The 22,806-nt window shown below is 40.1% G+C and overlaps 1 protein-coding gene across 2 annotated transcripts; it reads right to left on the bottom strand.

Moving 5' to 3' along the window:
- Positions 1–573: 573 nt before the first annotated feature.
- LOC6616264 (serine/threonine-protein phosphatase rdgC) lies at positions 574–22,069 on the bottom strand. Of its 2 annotated transcripts, XM_032719633.1 has the most exons (13): positions 22,006–22,069; positions 13,588–14,304; positions 4,998–5,125; positions 4,678–4,759; positions 4,350–4,474; positions 4,115–4,282; positions 3,853–4,056; positions 3,614–3,763; positions 3,481–3,546; positions 3,234–3,419; positions 2,491–2,898; positions 2,337–2,436; positions 574–2,277 (listed from the first exon to the last, which is right to left on the bottom strand). In XM_032719633.1, exons 2-13 carry the CDS (start codon positions 13,853–13,855, stop codon positions 1,922–1,924), a joined length of 2,241 nt encoding a protein of 746 aa, XP_032575524.1. In that variant the 5' UTR covers positions 13,856–14,304; positions 22,006–22,069; the 3' UTR covers positions 574–1,921. The 2 variants fall into 2 exon arrangements, with proteins under 2 accessions (XP_032575524.1, XP_002040628.1); XM_002040592.2 differs by lacking the exons at positions 13,588–14,304; positions 22,006–22,069 and adding an exon at positions 5,443–7,906.
- Between the last annotated feature and the right edge of the window lie 737 nt (positions 22,070–22,806).

The following is a 22,806-nucleotide window of genomic DNA, read 5'->3' as shown; positions in this document are numbered from 1 at the left end:
GAATTCTCGGCTGATCTTGGCTGGCTTGAAGAATTTGATAGAAGGTATTCTTCTGGACCTCCTTAGCATTACATCTGGATGCACATTGGCTTCCCTTCTGGATCACGCAGGTTGCAGTTCCGGCGAACGGAACTTCCGGTGGCGATGTGAATGCTTTTCCAATTGAGACATTCGTTTTCCGTTGGCAAGTCGGCCAGGCAAGCGTACTTTGATCAAATTTCTGAATACTGTACAAAACATTCGAAATCGAGTTGGGTAGGTATTTGGCATTTGGATTTAAAGGAATTGGATAATGTAGCCTCTCCATAAACGAGCAATTTGGACTATAAAATACCGGGGGGAATGAAAATTTGATTCAGTTTTTTTACGACATTGAGTAAGTTATTGATAAATTGATAATGACAACATAGGCTTACTAAGTAAATTTCAGGCACAACAGAAATTTCAATTGCTTTTGAAGAACAAGGCATTACAAAAGAAATGTTTGAATAAAATAATGACTTGAAATGAGAATGTTGGATAATAAATTAACTAAAATAAAAATATGCCAAGGCCCAGAAAAATCGTTTCAGGTGTTATTCAACATATTTATTAATAAATTTGCAGGAAAATAGTCCGTCTATCGATGAAATGTGGCTCAAAATACAAATAGGGGGCAGGTGCTTCTTATAGTAGATTTAGTACATAAGTATAATGTTAATTGATGACTAGCGTATTTAAGTTTTACTTGAATGCCAACAATGGGCTAAGTTTCTTGGTCCTGTAGTGCCTTTGAGAAGCGTTTTAGTATTAATTTTGTAAAGGTACTCGATTACGATTTAGTGGTTATATTGATTATATGTTAGGTAGGGGTTAACTTCTAATCTCCCTCTTTCACACACAAAAAACACTTAGTCTAAAGTATATTTTGTTGATTAACGGAAGTAAACTGGCTGTAATACAAAATGTACTTTTGCGTTGCATTTCATGGTTAACAATTAGCTATAGTTTTACTTGTATCTTGTTTAACATCAAACGCAATGGACTTAATGGATGAAAACTATGATATGGATTTTGCGAGCTTTTTAAAATTTGCTTTTTAATACTTGTGCAAAAAGCATGGTCCATGTGAGGTACACTTTATGCTTTATAACTTTTAACTTTTCCTGCTAAATAGACTTTATAAAACGCAAGGTGGATCAAAAGCTTCATATGTATTAAAATCTATATTTTTTCAACGTCTTTTTATATATATTGTATAAATATCAATTCTAAGCAATTAGGTCGCATAATAATCCTTACTTAACATTGCATTACAGATTCAAAGATTAGACTTCGTTTCTTATAAGAGAAAAATAGTGTCTTTTAATTTAAAGTTTTTGTTTGGTTGTTAACATGTCATTTTTATAAAATTTTAGAACTAGGCGTAATATATAAAATGTATTGTTGATCCCTTGGGCTTAAACTTTTTATGATTAGATAAACAATTAACGTTTATGATTATTTGCCTATACATTTATATAAAGCGCTAGATTTTTGATAGTATAAACTTGAAGTAACATATTTTCTTAATCTTATAATCTTCTGCAGCTTTTAACATTTTTAATTCCTTTGTTATTAAAGTCTCAACAAAGCTTATAGAGATTTTTTATAAATACAAATTATTTAAATCAAAAGCGTAGGGGAATGGCCAGTAGATTTGCTAAATATTGGTTTTGCTTTCGCAGAGATCTTAATATTCATAACTTTTGCCTCTAATTCGATTTAATCTTTGGTAGTTTTTTAAGTTGACTTTTTATAAATGTTAACACTCGCTTTCACTACTTATGGTGTGTATAAAATTATGACTTAAAAGCAAATGAGCCTTAAATGCTTCGTGTACATTAAATTAAGTACGAGCTGAGAAATTTGCTCAAAAAACGATAATGGTATTTTGTTGATCTTAGGACTTCTTAGGATCGATTACTTTGGACTCACAGTCCGTGGGATCGATGTCGTGTTCCACAACCAGCGTGTTCTTTGAGATCTTGTCGGCCAGGAGAGTGACAGGATCTGTGGCGGTTTTGGCCACGGATGGTCTGCCAGTCGAACGCCTCCTGATGTTTTCGTCCTGCTGCTCCTTTCTGTGCAGGTCACTCAGCCTGAACGCTTCCAGGAATTCATTCAAGTCCACCTTGCCATCTCCGTTGAGGTCCATCATTCTGCACTTCTCCAGCATTTCCGCCTTGGAATAGGCACCTGGCATATGGGCCACCAGCAGGTCAATAGCAGTTTCGAACTCATCTAGGGTAATTTCGCCTGGAAATCACAATCACAGCTTATAAGATTCAGAATCTTCCATTAGTCTTCCTGCTTACCCGAATTATCGGCATCAATTATATTAAAAATGGCAACTAAGCTGGCTTTGTTGGCATACAAAGCATCCATTACCGACATGCCATCAGCCTCAGCTTCGAGCTAAAAAGTGAATAGAATGAATAAAATGAATAATCATTGTAAGGCTGCACTTACAATAACATCCGTGTCCAGCAGATCCAACGTCCTATTATAGTTAACCTTTTGACTATCCGTGCCTGGTGCCAGCTTATCACGTAGGAGTCTCCAGGGCAGTCCCAACTTGGTCACGTTTTCCATCACCTTGCACCAGTGCGATATGGATATATAGCCGCTATCCTTGGGATCATACTTCCGGAACTCGTCCTCCAACTCGTCCCGATGATCGCGCATACGCACCGCCAACTCCTTGAGTGCCGAACTCTCCACGATGCCCATTCGCTGTTTGAAGGATAATCGCTTGGTCTGCGATGCCGCCGATATGTACTGAACGAAATGGGGCATCAGCTGGTTGTTCAGCCGGATGTAGGCGCCCTTGTTGGATCCAATGGCATAGTAGTTCGATGCCGAAAATATAGTAATTATCTGTGGATGAAGGGGTTCAAGGAAATATAGAATGAGTACGTGACTGTTAAGTCCAGAAAGGGGAAATAGAAATGCCGCACAACTCATTCAACTGGCAGATGTTACACGTCTAAACTAACAACAAAATCAATACACTTATGGCCGCCTTTAATTATTATTATTCAACCGCAATGTTTCCATTATCGACTAATTGACTATGCACGTTAATTGCAATTGCATGACTGACAAATCAAAGGAAGTGGTGGGGTGGAAGTGGTGAAAGGTGGTGGATTTGGTGGCTGGCATTCAAAATAGCCCTTACAAATAAGCAAAATAATTGATTCGCATGAACCCACCTTGTTCTCGTGCATAAACTCATGGCCATTGGGCTTGCACTCGTGCGATCGAATGACGTAGCTGAGTCGATGTCTTTGCAGAAAGTTGTCAGTCACATCCGGTCCAAACCAGACGCCAGCTCCTCGCAGAGTGTTCGGAACACATCCCATGGTGGCCTGCGGGTCACTCCACATTATGTCGAAGATCTGCAATGGCACGTGCTAGATGTAAGTACGTTTCAATAAACTATCTTATCCCGCAAAATACCTGCTGCCACTCGGTTTTGTCCAGTGGTTCGCCATCCGTAAGTGGCGGTCGCAAAATGGACACGTACTGTGAGTTTTAAAGAGATGGAAAATTGAAATTCAATTCCTTCACGCCATTCGTAGAGTAAACTTACCTTGCCCCTGTCAATACTCCTTATTAGATCCAGGCTCGTGCTGTCCGAGAAGCCTCCATGCACGATTAGGACTCTACTATTGAGAACGGAGCCCAGGGGAAGCCATCGGTAGACCTCGTCGATGAAGGCCAGGATTCGCTTGTGATTCCGCTGCGGAAAGAATGGAATATTAATTAAGATTCGTAGACTTCCAATAAGTTCTTGCAATTACATCTGAAAACACTCTGTATGCTACTTACGGGATACTTGCTTTCCACCTCCCGGATAAATCCATATCGCGCATTCATGACACTGTCCTCGTGGTTCCCGCGGTTAAGGAAAACTGCGTTGGGAAAGGCCAAGTAAAGGGAGAGCAGCAGGAGCAGGACCTCCAAGCCCCGCTTGCCCCTGTCCACGAAGTCGCCATTGAACACGTAGGGATTGGAAGATGAGGGAAGACCGTTCTGCAAGGCGGGATCTATCTTATATGAATTCATTAACACTTCAAGAAGGTATCCCCACCTTATGCAGCACCACAAGAAGATCATCCAATTTTCCATGCAGATCCCCGCAAACCGTAACTTGTTGGGAAACCGCCGTGGACACCGGAGAAATATTGGGCAGCTGCTTTAGCGATTTGGCAGCTTCACGTAGAATCAGGGCCACATACTTGGGATGCAATCGGTTGCCCTAAAAAGTAATTTACAAGTATATTCATTTTAATATTAAAAAAAAAACCTATAGGCTTATTTCTTACCCGTTTCTTGCGGAAGACGTCAATCAATAGATCGATATGATTTTTTCGTATTGGCAACTCAATTTTGGCATTCACAATGTCTCCAAACTCTTCTACGAGATCGTCTTTATCATCCAAAACGGAAACTAAAATGAAGGGCATTTTCAATAAAATATGTGATAGTTAAATGGAATATATTTTAATATATAGTAAATTATCTTTAAAACATTAAAAAATTCTTATTTAAATAACATGCCCTACATTGCTTGACAAATAGAGGTTTCCAAGTATTTTAACACCCTGGCAGCTCCGTATTCTAGCGATTATTGGAGGGATTAGCGAGACTCACCATGGGCGGATCCTTGGTACTGGTTCTTCCTGCCCGCCGCCTGGGGCATGTGCTTGATGAGGTCATTGAAGAATTTGTACAGCTGGGGGCAAACAGAGGGAATGGAAATAAATTAGCTGTGAGTGGGTCAACAATGCACTTGCGACAAAGTTTCACGGCTGAGTTGATTGCTATCGACTTTTGAAACTCTACAAATGCACTCGACTGACGTCGTCGTCGTCATCGTCGAGGGTTCATCTTTGGCTTTTCTTCGACGGCTGTCTTAAGCTCTACGTGGCTGGCAACTCCTCCCATTTACTATATGTGCATCCCGGACTCACCTCAGCCTGGTCCTGTTCGCTGGCGTACTCCAGGTTCTGGAAGATCTGCCAGTTGCAACGCCTCTGCATTTCGCGACGGGCCTGATGCCTGCGATACCATTTCTGGATGAAGATTGCCGCTCGGATAGCTGCAAATGGAAAATGTTTTGGCCAACTTTAAGACTCAACTTGAGGAGCAATAAGGCTTCTCAGGGGGGACTGAGTAATATGCAACATGGCGAAGTACTCTTTTCATGGCCAATAAAGCTAGTGGATTAATATGGTTTTTCTTTTTTGGCTGCCAGGTTATACCCTTTGGCATTTTCGCCTTGGTCGCTTATTACTCACAACGCAGCATAGTACACTTAGCGAAATACATATTTTAATCGGGGGAATTTTAATCGGACTGGAGCTCGAGATCGGGGGACTGGGGAATGCGAAATGATTACTCCCACAAAGTACTTGCCGTTCTCATCCATTTTGATGCAAATTTATTCGTCTGCTATTAACACAATGCTGAAAACGTCAAAGACTGTGGCAAGGGGATAGAGAGGGGCTGATTGGGGTTTTTTTCGGGCTAACAACAACTGGTTAACATTTACGCAGCTATAATTATATTTTGCAGCCGCTTTAAAGTCTTTACACACTTGTCTCTAGATCTGGTGGCGTGGGTGGCCCTTTATGCTTTTTCAAATTTATGCAACCCATGAGAAGGGGCCTCAATTAACGCTTCGAAATCCGCTGAAAGGTCGAGTTTAATAATTATAACCACTAAAGTCTGGAAACACATGAACTATATGTTAAATATTTAAACAGCATTCTAGAATCAGAAATTGTTGACTGTTCATTACACTTGGTTTCTCTTAAGCCCATTAAACCAAATCACTTTTGGTCATTTTCATTTAATTTGCAAATAATTAGTTTTCACGTGCAACACATTTAATTGAATGTAAGATAATTTATTTTGTTATTAAGTGGTTATTGATTTTCCATTTGATAAGCCTTTAATTATGAGTAATTAGTAGACTGTCGCGTAGAATTTTTAACTTTTAACCACGAATGTTCCCTATACATTTGCCACAACCCCAGAAAGACAGGACTTTCGACCACGAGCTGCCTTGGCTGACATTTTACTTGTGTCCGTACACACTCGAAACTAATAGACGACCGACTGGAACTGGAACCCACAACTGCTCATTTCGAGCGCAGTGGCCACGACCTGCAAGCCGTTTTCTTTCGGCCTAAACTTTCTTCTTCAGCTTTTACCAGCCAAACACTGTGGGCCAAAATGCAGTTTTCGCGTGGACTTTTTACAAAGCTTAACAATTGGAAAGCTTGTCCTGGATAGTAGAAGTTTCGCAGAAATGTTAACAAATCATTCGAAGGAATGGAGTAACTAAATATAAAAAAAAGTTGGTATTATAAAATCAAAGGAAAGCACAACAAGAACGAAAGCTATAGTTGAGTTTCTCGACTATCAGATACCCGTTACTCAGCGAGTACAACATTCAAACTTTTTTTGGCATATCGAAAGAAATTGGCACACAAATTAATAAAATTAACACATTTATGTGGAGTTATGAGTGGACGTGGCAATATCACTGCGTCTATGTCTCTGGAATCTGCATGCCTAATCTTAACTTTCTAGCTTTTATAGTTCCAGAGATCTGGAGAGTCATACGGACGGACAAACGGACGGACAGAATATATATATGTACTCTATATGTACTATATATTTACATGGTGGGAAACGCTTTCTTATACCTGTTACAAACTTTTCAAAGAATCTAGTATACCCTTTTAGAAAAAAAACATGCACATATCTCTTAAGAAATAAATAAATAAATAAGTATATTAAAATCTGGATTATAAATACAGATACACTATTTATAATGATAACTTTATTTTAAGAACATAAAAATTAAGATATGCCTTCAAAAATTGGGTTTGTAAACGAAGCCATATCCTGATTTTCCCGGGAACTTTCTTTCCACTGTGCTTGCCCAATTTACCCAAAAGAGGCAGTGGTCTGGGGTGCTGGCGACCTTTCCCATTTCCAATTTGAGTCCAAGTCCGCGTGTTTGCGGGTTAATTTCTGGCTGCGTGACTGGCTGAGACCGCCATGTGTTTATAAATGTATACATATATAAACGCGTCATTAAACTGTTCCATTTTCTAATCGCGCAGCGAGTTTCGGTGGTCGAAGTCTAGAATTGAACTGACTTGCGTCGCACACTTCTTCTTTTGTGCCTACCATCGAACCACGCTCGGCGACAGCGTTGTGGCGCTGTCGCCGCGCTAAAACGGTACCTTCCAAAACTACCAAATGCCATCAGCCAATCGCAACTCAATTAGAGGCTGATGCAATTGCCAAATAATGATGAAATAACATTCCTGCGAAATGCCTCACACTCATACAACGAACTGCCCGCGTCGGCCAGATTCGTGGGAAATGCCTCACACTCATACACAGCACGAACTGCCCGCGCCGACACGGCCATCCTGACCATTACACGACCTCGTGCAATACTTCCAAAATATACTTTGCGATATACATAAAACATTTTTATTAACAAATTATAAAAATTTCAGTTTAACAAGGATAAGTTTTCTTACAAAACCGCTACTAAACATTGACAAACGTAATCTTCAAATTCATTCATTATTATTATTATTATTATTATTATTTTTTTTTTTTTTTTTTTTTATTATCCTTAAACCTAAAAAAAAATTTTAAACATCATATCTTATGCTCTACACGCCATGATCAAAACAACTGTTTTGCATTTGTGCTTGCATTTCATTTCTAGCCCTTCAGGCTACAGGACCCCTGTCCTGTCTGTTTCAACAGTTTAACTTTTAATATTTTAACTACTGTCTGTTTCAACAGTTTCACTTTCAACATTTTGACTACTGTCTGTTTCAACAGTTTCACTTTCAACATTTTGACTACTGTCTGTTTCAACAGTTTCATTTTCAACATTTTGACTACTGTCTGTTTCAACAGTTTCATTTTCAACATTTTCATATTCAACTGGTACATAACCATCTGGCATTTTCCGCACATCGTCATGGGCATATTTATATTTCCTATTGTTTGTCAATGACCTCAGCACATACCTATTCCCGTCTAATAATTCCGTTATTTCAAAAGGGCCTCTAAACTTTGGGTCAAGCTTTGTTTGATGCCTCTCCTCATTTTTTAATAATACGAAATCGCCAACTTTGCATTCCACAACTCTAGCTTTGTTTTTATCAAATTGTGTCTTGCTATATGTTGCTGAAGCCGAAATATTTTGACTTGCTTGAGCTCGTACTGCTGGCAAATCAATCTCATCAACCGTGTCGCAGAGTGGAAGTAACCCCAATGGTCGAGCAACTTTACCAATAAATAATTCTAAAGGACTTGCCTTTGTCACTCGGCTCACCGTACAGTTTAAGGCCAACTGAATTTCTCCCAATGCATCTTGCCAAGACCTGCTGCTAGTTTCGACTGCGGTTAATAAATTTTTCAAAGTAAACATAGTGCGTTCAACCTGCCCATTTGCTCTGCTTGCACCTGTTGCAATCAAATGCAAATTTATCTTTTGTTGTGCACAAAACTCACTGAATCTTGTGCTAGCAAAACACCTACCCTGATCTGCTATTATACGATTTGGTACTCCAAATAAAGATATTGCCGCCGTCACAGCATTTATGCAATTTTCAGCATCTATTTTAAGGGTGTGAGTTAACAAAACAAATTTAGTAAAGGCATCTACTTGAACGATGATATACTCTTTTTGATCAGACTTCCCACTCAACTTCCCACTTATGTCTATGTGAATAGTATGCCAAGGTGTGCTTACTTTTGGTATAGGATGAAGACTAGCTTGAATTTTGCCAGAAGAGGACTTTGACATTTTGCAGGTGATACAATTTTCAACAAATTTTCGAATATATTTGGACATATTATCGAACCAATAATAGTCATAGGCCTTGTCTAGCGTCTTTTCCCATCCTAAATGCATAATCGATTCATGAATTTGGTTTATCACGGACCATCTAAACACTCGAGGAACAATTGCTAAGGATCGAGTTCTACCATTACGCTGAATTTTTCTATAAAGTATTCCTGCTCTCAACTCATAAGTTTTTGCAACGTCTATGGAAAGAGAATTGTCTTTTAATTTCTTTACGATGCTAACTATTTCTGAATCTTGACGTTGTTCAGCCAAAAGCCAGTTGCTGGAAATTTCTGCCAAGCAAACTCGTTTTTCAGAAGCTTTACAATTTGTGGCCAGCAACTTAGTTGAAGGTAAATTTCTTGAAAAGAAATCAGCGTGAGCCATTCGTTTACCTTCTCTATACTGTAATTCAAACGTAAACGATTGTAAGTAAGCCCACCATCTTTGCGCCCTAGGAGACAGATCATGTTTAGTCCTTGATGCCTTAAGGGAATTACAGTCAGTGAAAACAACAAAATTTCTACCCAGTAAATAATGGCGAAAATGTTTTATGGACAAAACAACAGCAAGAGTCTCCAATTCGTAAGAATGGTACCGAGACTCTGCAGGTGAAGCAGCTTTACTGAAATATTCAATGACATGCGACTTGTTGTTGATTTTATGTAACAAGATGGCACCGTATCCACGAGAACTTGCATCAGTATGCAACTCGATTGGATACTGCGGGTCGAAAATTACCAAGACTGGCTTCTGTGTAAGTATAGAGACAACCTTCTTTCTTATTTGCTCATGTTCTGGTTCCCAAACAAACTCGTTCTTCCCTGAGGTCAACAGATATAAGGGCTTCATAAAACAAGAAAATCCTTGAATAAATTGCCTAAAATAAGACGCCAGCCCTATAAATTGTCTTAAAGCTGGGATCGACTGAGGAGGTGGTAATGCAGTTAACGCAGCAATTTTAAGCGGATTTGGACGAATTTCACCTGCACTCACTTCATATCCCAAATATTGTACTGTTGACTTAAGAAAAGAACATTTTTTTATATTAAAGGAAAATCCGGCACACGTAAGACAGTCAAGAGTAATCTTTAATCTCTCTAAAGCCTCAGTTTTCGTTGAAGCAGCCACCATTACGTCGTCCATATAAACGACCACAAATGTATTAGCAAGATCTCCCAGGGCTTGTATAACGGTACGCTGAAAAACTGAAGGCGCATTTTTAAGCCCAAACGGCATTGCTAAGAATTCATATTGTCCGTCTGGAGTGACGAACGCTGTACACTCTACTGAGTCTTCATGCATGGGTATTTGATAATATCCACTTGCCATATCTAAGCATGTGAAATATTTTGCTCCATGAAGCCTGGCTATCTGGTCTGATATAAGGGGCAAAGGGTATCTATCTGCAACGGTATTACCATTTAATTCCCGGTAATCTACACACAAGCGATGGGAGCCGTCTTTTTTGTTTACCAGCATTATGGGACTTGCGAAGGGTGAGCAACTCGGCTTTATTACTTTGCATTCCAATAGCTCCCTAATCTTATTTCGAACCAATTCCCTTTCACTTGGACTGAGCCTGTATGGTCTCCTTTGGACAATTTTTCTTGGGTCATTTAGTTTAATTTTCATTTTACCCGAACTAACTCTAGACAAAGGAATCCCATTGATAAAATATTTTGAATAATTTTCCAACAAACTTTTTAATTCATCACAGTCTTCACCAACAAGACCTGTGTCTAAGTCATAAAATTTATCTTCGTTAACACAATTATTAACAGTTTTTGTTTTAACAATTTCAAATTTCCCTGGTGAAATTATGACATTAAATCCAGGCGACAATATTTCTCGACCAATAATTATGTCATTTTTCATATAATTATTGTCTAAAACATGAAACAAAATCTCAATCTGATAATTATTAATATTTACGTTGGTAAGTATTTGCAATGTGCTGCAAACGCTGCCATTGCCAATACCTTCCAACCTCACAACATTATTTAATCTTTTACCAGCTAGCTTAGCACTTATCTGTTGTTTGATTAATGAACACTCCGCGCCAGAGTCAAACGTTGTAGCAAATGTCATTCCTTGATGAACCATCTCTCCTTTAGGCTCAACAACTTCGCACAGTTGCACTCTCTTTACAGTATGTGTATCCTTGCTGTTGTCCGTTTTTTGTTTACTGCATTGTGTAGAAATATGGCCACGCTCTCCACACTTGAAGCAGGTTACATCAGATTTTTGACGGTGACCAAATGCGCTGCTGCCATTACGGTCCATAGCACGAGACGAAAAATTTTGCAGCTGTCTAACTCTGCATTCGTTGATCTTGTGGCCTAACTTTCCACAGAAGTGACACTTAATTGTTGAAAGTTTTTGCCTCTTGATGTCAAGCAAAGACATTTCTTCCCGCGACGTCATCTTCCTTTTGTTGAATGTGAATGCTTTTAACTCGGTTTGCAAATCACTTCTGGTGCGCACATTTGAGGTGAAGGTCATGCGCTGCAATCTGCTATCAACTTGAGCCAGCCTAGCAAGCGTTACGGAAGCTGCGATCTCCTCTACATCCATTTCACGCCATTTCACCATAAGCGACGTCATCATACGACCAGCATAATTCGAAAGGCATTCACCGTCGCTCGGACTGTTAGTTAGCATTGTCAGAAACATAGCCGCTGGTGTTTCAACATTAGTGAACTGTTGAATGAATAGTTGCTTGAACTCGGGCCAATTCATTTCTGGATAACAAGTCCGCGCAAGCCATTGTGAGGCACTACCTTCCATCGCTGCACTTAACACCGTCACAAGGGCACTACCTTTTATATCATTTTCTGCCAAAATAATGTTCGCAGTAGAGCACCATGCCGACGCATCGGCGCCAACAAGGTCTGCATTGAATTTTGGCAGCACAACCGCGATTTTGTTTGTTTTTTCGGAAATCGTTGCTTGAAATGTTTTAACGAGTTCTGTTAAGTTTTTATTTTGCAACTCTATTAGAGCTTTCCACGGCTCAGCTTCGTTGTTAGGTGCCGAGCCCGATCCCACTTCTGATATAAACGCGTCATTAAACTGTTCCATTTTCTAATCGCGCAGCGAGTTTCGGTGGTCGAAGTCTAGAATTGAACTGACTTGCGTCGCACACTTCTTCTTTTGTGCCTACCATCGAACCACGCTCGGCGACAGCGTTGTGGCGCTGTCGCCGCGCTAAAACGGTACCTTCCAAAACTACCAAATGCCATCAGCCAATCGCAACTCAATTAGAGGCTGATGCAATTGCCAAATAATGATGAAATAACATTCCTGCGAAATGCCTCACACTCATACAACGAACTGCCCGCGTCGGCCAGATTCGTGGGAAATGCCTCACACTCATACACAGCACGAACTGCCCGCGCCGACACATACATACATATATAGAGGGGAATACGTAGGCTTATGGCCGTGTTTTCACTAATAGCCAGCTGTCCGGCCAAGGTATCTGTATGAGGTTTCCTTTGTTTGTTATTTCCTTGGCCGTGTCGTGTTTCAGACTGTTTAGATCCCCACCTGAGCCGTTTGTATAGCAAATTGGAACAATAAATAAAAGTTAGCGCAAGCGCCGGAACCCAATTCGCTGTGGTTTTAGCCATTTGAAAGCAGCTAAGTGTTTCAAAAAGTCGGCAAAGGCCAAATGCAACTGCAGTGCAAGGTCCCCAAAAGTCTTTACTCAGTGGGGTAGTCAACTGCAGTTGACTACATACACACACAGTTGTTACATAGTAAACATGGTAATAAAGTTGCGTTTAAGCCACTTATTATGTATTTCGGCCAAATGGTAATTGGAAGTGCTAAATTGTGTACACACAACATGTGTGTTGAGTTGCAGAAAGATTGGCAACTATTTAAGATTCGCGTTCTTATGCCACTGTATTAATTATAATATTAATTAATATTATTAATTAACAACTCAGCGAAACTTTCAACTCGAAACTGTCAATTTTTGAATACCAATGATATTTTATTTTGCTTTTCCTTAAGTGTTACAAATTGCACTTAGACAATCCTTAGCGTTTGAGATTCTGGTTAAACCGCCTTGACCAACACTATGATGTCTTAAGGATTCAATCAAAAATATCAAAAATGTTATAATTTGTGTGCCTTAGGAAAAATCCCTCTGTTTATAAATACTAGTCTCATTTCTATGATGGTACTAAAAGCACAGTGTAATTACCCACGTCAGTTTTTAGTATGAGCAGCCCAGAGCTCTAGTAACTGGATTAGGCTGGTAGCAATCGAATGTTTCATTGACCGGCTTGCACAAATCCCCATTAACTGAAACTAGTCAATGAAGATTGTAGGTACACAGAGAGAAACACGGATTTAAGGTTCAAGTTAGATCCAAAAATATATTTTACTCTTCTGCTTTCCGAGTAAGACTTTCAACGAAAGTCCAGTATTAGTGTTAAATATAATTTGCATCTGTGCGAATAAATAATTTAATTAGTGAAGAAAGTTTAACCAGACTGATTTCTCCTGAGACTATATAATCTACAAGAAAGTATAAGGACTCTAGTTGGTGTGACCAATAGTTCTTTCGTACCCAACGATCTTTAAGCCCCTACAATCCCTGTTCTTCTAGCCAGGATCGCCCATTCGGCTGGCCGAGATTAGATGGTACTCACTCTTTTCGGCTCGGGAGGCGCTCATGCCCCGGAGCGGCTTGCGGAAGTGCTTGCACCAACCTCGCCGCTGGAAGAGCTGCAGCAGACTGGAGGCCCTGGTGCTCGTCTGCGCGGCGGATGACTGCGGCTGTCCATTGGGGCCCAGTGTCTGCATGCTGGCGCCCACGCGCTCTATTTCCGACGAGCGGCACGAGGAGGCGTCTTCCACGGAGGAGCTGCGCCGCTTCCCGTCGTCATCTGTGCGCAGGCACACGCAGCTGCGTAGCATGGCGGCGATTTGGTAACCCAAGACGTGACCCCAGTACCTCCGCTACCTCCTCCAGCTCCTCCTTTGCCCACTTGCCACCTCACTGGGATCCACACATGGGCTGAGTGGGCGCGGGCGCGGACGTGGATGTGGATGTGGGTGTGGGGCCAAGAGGTCCGCCTTATGTCACTCGCCTGACAAGGTAATATAATTTGCACGCCCGGCAGCTCATGGGCCAGCGCCTTGTTCGTCCTTCAGATGGCTGTCAACTGGTGAATGAGAGATGGTATTTGGAGGGCCTCGGCTTCTCGAGGGGTCTTCGTGGGTCCAAGTTGTCTGACGGCTAGTCACTCGTCTCCAGTTGCCCTAATGCAAATTGATTTTATTTTCGCGTAATTTATTCATTTCGCTGCTGCTGATTGCGCTCCTCATATTTCAATTGTGCAAATCCGCGCCTCTATTTCTCTTGGCTGCAAATAAATTGTGAAGAAAAATGTGTTAAAGGTGATTTAAATATTGTCGCCATTTGCCTTATAATAAGAATAATAATCAAGAACGAACAAAACGAAGATGCGTTGTGGGTACTCAGTGGCATTAATCATTATCATAAGAAAGCTTCTTAATTTCGAGACATTGATATTTTCAGTCGGAATCCGTATCCAAGATGGTGGAATAGAGGATGAGATTCAAATGAGAGCAAAGTCATTTGAAATCTGAGAATGGTTAGATCTCGATCTGAGTATTTTGAGCTTGATTCGATCTTGGCTAGATTTTGAGATAGAAACATTCAAATCGAGATCGTTTTGAACGTGTTTTTCTCTGAGTGTGCCAACCAATTATTATTACTCTTTGTTTTGGCCATTATATGTTGTAATTGCAATGACGTGTCACCAAGTTTGTAGCCTGCAATTTCACATGCAATTTAATGACAGTTAATGACAGAGGACAATTAGAAACTCAGTATTACTGAGTCAGTAACTATGTAGAGTAGAGAACTATGTAAAGTAAGGTGTAATGTAAAGTAAAAATACAAAAGCCGGACAAATGCTAAGGAACACCATTTGGATGTCCTAAGTTTTACTTAAAATCCGAGATCCAAGAAAATGTGTGCCTTATTGCATAGCACATCACACATGGATATCCCAGAATGGCATAAGATTATGCAAATTAAGTCGCCCTGGGCGAGGAGAAGAATTATAATGCATGCATAGGTGATTACTGTAGTAAAAGCCACGAAAACATATGTAGACAGGCCCGAATCAATGGACCGCTGGAGGCGATGAATGGAAGGATGGATGGCTTCTCTGGCCAAGAAAAATCGCCACCCTTGTCCAGCATGCATTTGTCCTTTTGCGGGGCAGTGGGGTGATTGTGGTGGAACCGTTCAACCGATACGCGACCACTATATAGTGGGGTGTGGTTCAGCTACGAGAAGGGTTGTGGCCAGAGGTCCTTTGTCCTTTGTGCCTGACAGCTCCTATGAAGCCAGAGCTCTCTTGAGTGGCTGCGGACAAACAAACCAATTTTCACCAATTGAGCCATAAAGCCACACGGACAGACCCAACACACCAGCACCGGAGATCCAGCGGGTGTGAAATTAAAATGCTAACCTGCAGCCGCTCAAGGACCATCAAGGAACCCATCCGTTCGCCGTGGAGTCCTAAATATAAAGGCACTGTGAAAGGCGGTATTGATTAATCGCTGGAAACATTGTGCCAAATGCTATGGCCGGGAATTTATTTGCCAGAAGGGCTACTTTTCATTTGCCACTTTTTCAGCATTATCCCATATTTTTACGCTGAGTCCTCGCAGATGCCTCAATATTTTGCGGGCCATGAAAGAATTACGTTTCGGGTCATTAAATGCTATCATCATAATGCAATATCTGATAAGAACTAACTTATACCTATACCTATAATAGTAATAGTAACTTTAGTTGCTTAGCCTTAAGGCACAGGTTCTTAAAACTGAACATATGTAAGTATAATATAAGTATATAAGTATTTAGTATATACATATCTTAACTTTTAAATATTCGAGTTTATTTCATATGGACAGTCAATCATTTATGCTATTTTTAAGTGGCTTTGAATAATTTTGTTGACAATGGAATTAGTGGATTATTGCCCCTCTTCGTTTTGTAGTACAGCATAAACTTTATTTACAAAGCACAAAGAAAGTGCCATTAAAGATGGAAATGTTTAACGTTATCGCTTGAATAATAATTTCTTGTGGATTGGTTGCCAAGTTCGCTCGTCTTTGAACTGTAATGCCCATGCAAATTTCAATTACAACCTTCTGTACTCGAAGATTGAGAACACTTAACTGCCAGCAAGCGACGGGGAAATCGGCTACTCACCTTTCGCCAGGTGAAATGCTTTCCGAATGGAATACAAAAGGAAAACCAATACTGTGGCTGTGCTTTTTGCACATTGTCCCAATGGCACTTTCCGCGCGAAAATTTCGTTAGGAGAAAAATGATGATGAAAATGTAAATGTCGCGGGAAAGGCGGTCCCCTGGCTTTTATCGAAACGTAATTTGGCTAAGGTGAAAATGACTTACGGCTTAAATGGCTTAAATTCTTTAAGGATTTTCGGTCACTTTGTGTAACTTATAAATTTAATGTGGCAAGAGCCCAAACGCAATAAATCACTTTTCTGGCGTGGGCTGTGTGTTTGAGCACAAGACCAGAAACAATAAATACATTTTGGTTGTGGGCTGGAAAAATTTGACATGAATTGGCTCAAAATTTGTAAGAAAATATTCCTCGTTTCAATTAGCCCCATTTGTGTATAAATTCGGTTACAAACTTGGCAAACATCCTGCTTTGAAAATGCAAATCTATGGGAAGGTATACAATTATGCCTATTTGGTGTTTTTTGTGAATTCAAAGCTCTTAATTTGGAACAAGATTATCGCGTGGAACTTTTAAACTGATTTTAAATAATTAAACAAAATAAAATAATATTGTTCCATATAAGCCAAATGATTAAGTTTAGACTAATTAAAATTCATATAATTCTGAGCAAGCCTATTATAAATGTTAAATGTCTTACAAACTGTGTATAAAAACTTAAGTAAGCTAGTATATGCCAATTCAATTTGTTTTATATTATTATTATAATAGAACCAAGATGGACAACTTTGAAATAGAATTATCATCTTTTCAGCCTAAACAAACACATTCATTTTGGCCCCAGAATCAGCAGATGTAAGCCAGTTAATGCAGTTTGCAGTGACGAGAAAGGTTTTAGGCCAAGTTGATCGATTCGTAGCCCACTTTTGAGGGTCAAAGGCGAACTCTATTTATTTCAATTACCGCAGCCTAGTGGCCAATTTCCGCCTTCCGTTCGTTCCAGTCGAAGTCCGGATGTGTGGGGTCAAGACTCCGAGATAATGGGATTATCCGCCGGCACATTTACAGACGTGAATGCGTTATTTGTCCATTAATCCCATGGCAAAGAGCAGGAAACGGACACTGGCCGTAATGGGTCCTGCCAAGTCATCGAGGTTTTCCCGACACCACCAACTTGCCAGCATTTTCCCCCAGTGTGTGCGAGTGTGTGTGCGTGTGTGTGGGGCGATCAAAAAATGATTGTTGCCCTGACTCAATTACGATAAATTGCACGTCAGTCTGTGTGACAATCAGCAAATTTGCCCGCATTTCGGCTCATTTCAGTTCCGCAAACATCGCCTACGGGAATGGGAGTCCGGCAGCAATTAAGTTAGTATTTACTGAAGATAATGTTTCAAGTCGCTCGGAGTCGGCGGCTGCATAAATGTACATGCAAACAGCCATTTGTTTAATAACCAAAATTTGTGGGTGGTGAAACCCAGCACATTGGAGCCGAAAGATAAACCTTTTCGAATGGCATTTGTTTTCCCAAAGGAAAATTTAATTTAATGTATTTCAACTGAATATTATTATTTTGAAGTATTCATTCTGAAAAAAAACTGTTCTTAACGATCTTGGTTTGAGTATTTTGATTTCAGAATCTAGCCAAGATCGAATTATGTTCAAAGTACTCAGATCGAGATCGAATCATTCTCATATTGCATAACTTTGGTCTTATTTCGCTCTCACACTTCCTCTCTCTCTCTCTCTCTCTCTTTCTGTCTTAAACTCGATACTTTATTTCGTCTAAAAATAGCAGTATTGAGATCGTTTTCATCTCGAAATCGAGAACGTTTCTTCTTACGAGAATGAGTAAGCTGAGCACCACAGATTTCGATTTTTAGTCTTTCTCAGTTTTTGTGTATGAGTTTATGCATCTATTCAATTATCAATAAAGTTGAACAATAAATATGTCAATATTCATAAGCTCTTTCATTGTGTCACTTAATATTTATTCTTTGTATTAAAAACGCTATCATTGAAATCATCGTTGTCAGTTTCGACATTTCATATTGGTAGCCAGCAAATGATGCCAAAAACTGCATTCTGTTTCGTGAGATAAAAGCATTAAAAGCGGTTTGCTTTAGTGTCAATTTCGCGGAGTGTGTTGCTAATTTGATTTCATTCTTTTCGCTGCAAATTGTTCAGCTAATTACGGGCACTCACAAGGTCAGTCGTGAAGTTGATTCACTCAAATTCTTCGACAGGTAATTTAGTTTGCCTACGCTACTAATTAAGTTGCCCCAGTCAATTTGTAGGAGGGCACGTGGTACTAGTAGTATGTATATGGTAACAGGTAGGGATCCGAAGGACCTGCAAGGACCTACTGCCGCTTCACGCGCTGCCCATAAAGGTGTTCCGTTCAATTTTGCACTTTTACTACCCGAAATCTCCTTCGGGGTAGCCATTAACAGGGCGGCAGTTTTAACGACTTTGGAATGATGTCAGCTCGGATGCCGATGCTCGTCATCGTTAAGGACCGATTTGTTCTTTTATTTATAAACCAAATTGGGAATTAACGCAGATTGAGCGTTGGGCGCCGACACCTACAGCCATATGGACTAGAATCTTTAGCCAGCTGTGGGTGAACATGATTTATTCACCCCAAATACACTCGAAAAAGAAAAGACCATCCAAGCAAAAGATGAGTTGGCACTTTGAGAAAGAGTATATTTGAAATATGCATGAGCTCGATTGCAATTCGTTGAAGAAGGTTCTAAAATAAAGCTTTTATATTCCTTTCTTCACGATGACTATGAAAGTTAAGAGAAGGATTCGATAAAAAGGATAAATTTCAAGAGCTGTAAAACGAGTCTGAAAGTGGGAAACGTTTATGGTTTCCGTGCGAGTGGGTGCAAATGTGTTTGAGGAATGGGAAAGGAGCTTTTCTCCCAGTGCAGCGCAAAAAATGTTATCCAACACTGCGGCTTAATTGCCATGGAAAAGTATCCGAATACCGACCTGATGCCGTCGTTTTGGTTAACAAATCAGGCGTGAAAATGACGGCACCTCGGTTCCCTGGGGGATGGAAGCTAAACTGCTTAATTTAATCGATTTTCGTTAAGAGTTTTAAATTTCTTATCTTGTTTGGATAAGCACATTTAACGACGGTTACTCATCATGAGGCATGGGTTTAAGTTCCTTCGATGGAACTAATTGGATTAAAAGTACTTCAATCCCAAGCCTAAAACTTCAAAACTTTAAATTAAGAACACCTTACCATATATATCTTGTAACAGCTCTAACAATTTGCCATTTCATTTGGAAATACAATACTGGCGTCTCTAAAGCAATAAATAATAAACATAATAAATTATGTCAGTAAATTACCTTTATATACTTTTAAAGCTTAAATTTCATGACGATGTCTCTTTCAAAACTTGTAATTATTTCCCAATTTATCCGTACTTATGTATGTTATTACCAAAGCATCCTGGTTAATAGCCTTAAGTTAATTGCTTTTTGGTTTTAGTCCGATTTCCGTCGACTGGCAACGAAACTTTCGCACACTCGACTTAATTCAAGCCAACATTGTGGACTGTGGGCAGACTTTCCTTGCCGCAACTTTCTACCCAATTTAAATGACTCGAAATTGGCATTTCGTGCTAAGAAAACACCAGAAACAAGAGCTCCAAGGAGCTGCTCTTTACGAGTTTTTCGTTGACCGTGGAAAACTGGGGACACGGAAACGGAAAAGCCATAACAAAAAAAAATTTAATCGGAAGTGGTGAGAATTTTTGGGGCTGCTGGCGTGTCGCTACCAAAAAAGAAGCCGCCGGGAATTCGAGCGAAAAAATAAAACGCAACTCAACCGAACTGTGGGAAAAATAAACGAAATCACGAATATAAGCAACTAAATCCCGAGGAAACAAAGAGCGAAGGGAAAAAGGCTCCAAATCAAATGCCAGACGTCATCGAGATTTGTTGCCTGTGAGGCACATAAAACTCACTCCCATTCAGGCACTTTTACAACCTCCAGGAGTTGGGCGGTTGCTAATCCTCCGGCCGTCCGCCAAACGCCATCCACCATCCGCCAATTGGCCCAAATCCGAGTGGGCAGGTGGCCCCAAATTATGAATGTGGTACAAGGAGACGGGCACAAGGTAAGGGACCTAATAAATTCCAGCTCGGATTCAATCCCCCATTCAATTCATACATACAAACGTGTCCGTGCGTTTGTTTTTATGAACACCTCCATGTTTCGTGGGTTATTCTTGTATCATAACAAATTGCGTTCAAGTTAAGTTGGCTTTACGGCTATGCAATGTCAGAATTTCTTCCTTTAATTGCTATACAAATTGGCCGTAAAAATCTACATACTATTGATTGGGCCAAAAAGGTAAGCCAAAGATTCTAGAATTATTCTTGCAGATATAGAACGTGACTTGAATGCAAAGAATAATTCAATACTAATAGTTAGGAATAGAATAAAAATGCTATAAAATTATTAAAAGCTTTCTGTTGTTTGCTTAAAGAAATTTGCACAAATGTTAGTTTCACTAAAGTCACAAAACATTCTCAGCCACTTAAAGTATTTCACCGAAATTTCATCCACCCAATGCTTTTAAGTTAAATTTTTTCCCTAGTCTGCTCTGCTAAGTGTTTTGTTATTGCTTCTCCTTGTTTGTTTTAAAAAAAACACTGCACTTGTGTGTCCTCAATTTCGAAAAAAGTTTGCCACCGCCAAATGTGGAAGAAATATACATAACTTGTCGTATACGTAATAAACATACGAACAGGCAAATGGATAAGTGGACTAGACAAATATTGCGCTTTCTCATGTGAAACACAAAATGTCATTAGTAATTCATATGGCAAACACCTCTGGATTGTAATGGAATCGTTTATATATTATTAATTGGCTCCTTCCCTCATTCATTCATCTGCTAGCTGTCATCGCCTTCGATTTCATTTCAACCTGACTTTCTCTTTGGCAAAATAAGTTTAAAATCGCAACCTATATCTTAGACTGAAAAAAGGGACACTATTATTTTCTGAAAACATTTTCAGTTTGTTGCCGCTTTCTTCTGGATAATTTAAAAAATTAAAATGAATATAATCATTTGTTTTTTATAGCTGAAAGATGCTAAAGTATCTTAAAATAAGAAGTAGAAAGACGAACTCTCTGTTCAGCTTTTTTTGCATTATTTAAATTTTTTGTTTTCGGTGTACATTTGATAGCAGTACTATTTATACATGTGTGTATGGAACGTATGGAAATGCATGTTCTTTCGCATATACATATATGCACATATGTACAATTGTATGTGAGTATATTTTCGAGTGTTTCCCATCCGCCGCGCCGGTCGATTTTACTTTTTTTTTGCTGATCCGATTTAATGCGTGGAATTTGTTAGTAATTTAGCGAAACGACACACTAAACGAAGAGCGCGAATAAAAAAGCCATTCGGTTGGAAAGTTCTGTCGGCACTAAGGATGCGACCATTCCGTTGGGGCGGCACAAGTGGCCATAACATGAAGGCGTGAGCGTAAACAAACACAGAAAATTGGTCCGTCCAAAAGAGAGATAAACAGCGATGACAATAAGATATATTTGTATATGCATGCATATACAAATGTACATATACATATGTCATCTAGAAGGCGGCAAAAGGCATTAAATGAAGCCACACACAAAAATTCTCGCGGTGACAGATATAACCAGAAGCACACACAAGACGGGAGAGGGGGGGAGGTAGGGAAGATGGCGAAGGCATATGCTGCTTTTGGTTCGGAAATAGCGCGTTCTGTGCGGAGAGCAATACGTATACGTACTGGTGTACGGGTACGGATCGTCGGGAGCGCGACGTTTTGCTGTTCGGGCGTCCGTGGCGCGTGGAATACCGTTACAAACTGAACGCAGGCCACAAGCTCGGAAATCCTTTTTGGCCTCCGCCGCTGCCTCAGTCGCTGCCAAAGGCGCTGCTGCTGTCACGGCCGGCGTCGCCGCCAACCTCTCACTCTCTCCCACTCTCGCCAAGTTCGCCGCCATCGCCATGCTGCCCGAAAGCAAAACAAAGAGCGATGGCCGCATCAGCTGATTGCCCCGTTTCATTGCCATTCCCGTTCATTTTGCAGCGGAGGCTGCGCGCGGCTCTCTCGCTCTCTCTCTCCACCAATTTCATCTACACTGGAAAAAGCGAGGGTATATCTATTCTTTAAATTGTTAGCGAATTTCGCATTTGTTTCATTTCAGTAATTAGGATTAAAATGAAAAGGGAGCATAAATATGAAACCATATGTAAATGTTTAGTATTTAAAAAACAACAATTTGTGAAATCATTCAATATTTTTCTTTCTGTGCAGACCAGAGAGCGAGCAGAGCTGCGATGCTAATCCAAAGATGCCAAGTTTGATAACGTCCTCGTGTTTGCATTTCGAATTTATGATATGCATCTTCCAGTTAAAACTTCAACCAGACGTGCCGCTGATGCTGGATGGTTGGGAAAGAAGAAGTAATGCTAAATGGTTAGCAAAGAAGAAGTAATGCTAAATAGGGGATTCAACAAAAAGCCATTAAGCCAGATTTTTTCAGATTAAAGCGGTTCCTTCTGCAAGATATGTACATCCTTAATT

Source organism: Drosophila sechellia, chromosome 3L (genome assembly GCF_004382195.2).
Source record: "Drosophila sechellia strain sech25 chromosome 3L, ASM438219v1, whole genome shotgun sequence".
Classification (NCBI taxonomy): Eukaryota; Metazoa; Arthropoda; class Insecta; order Diptera; family Drosophilidae; genus Drosophila; species Drosophila sechellia.
The sequence above is the reverse complement of the archived record's forward strand: the minus strand, read 5'-3'. Positions and strand labels throughout refer to the sequence as shown.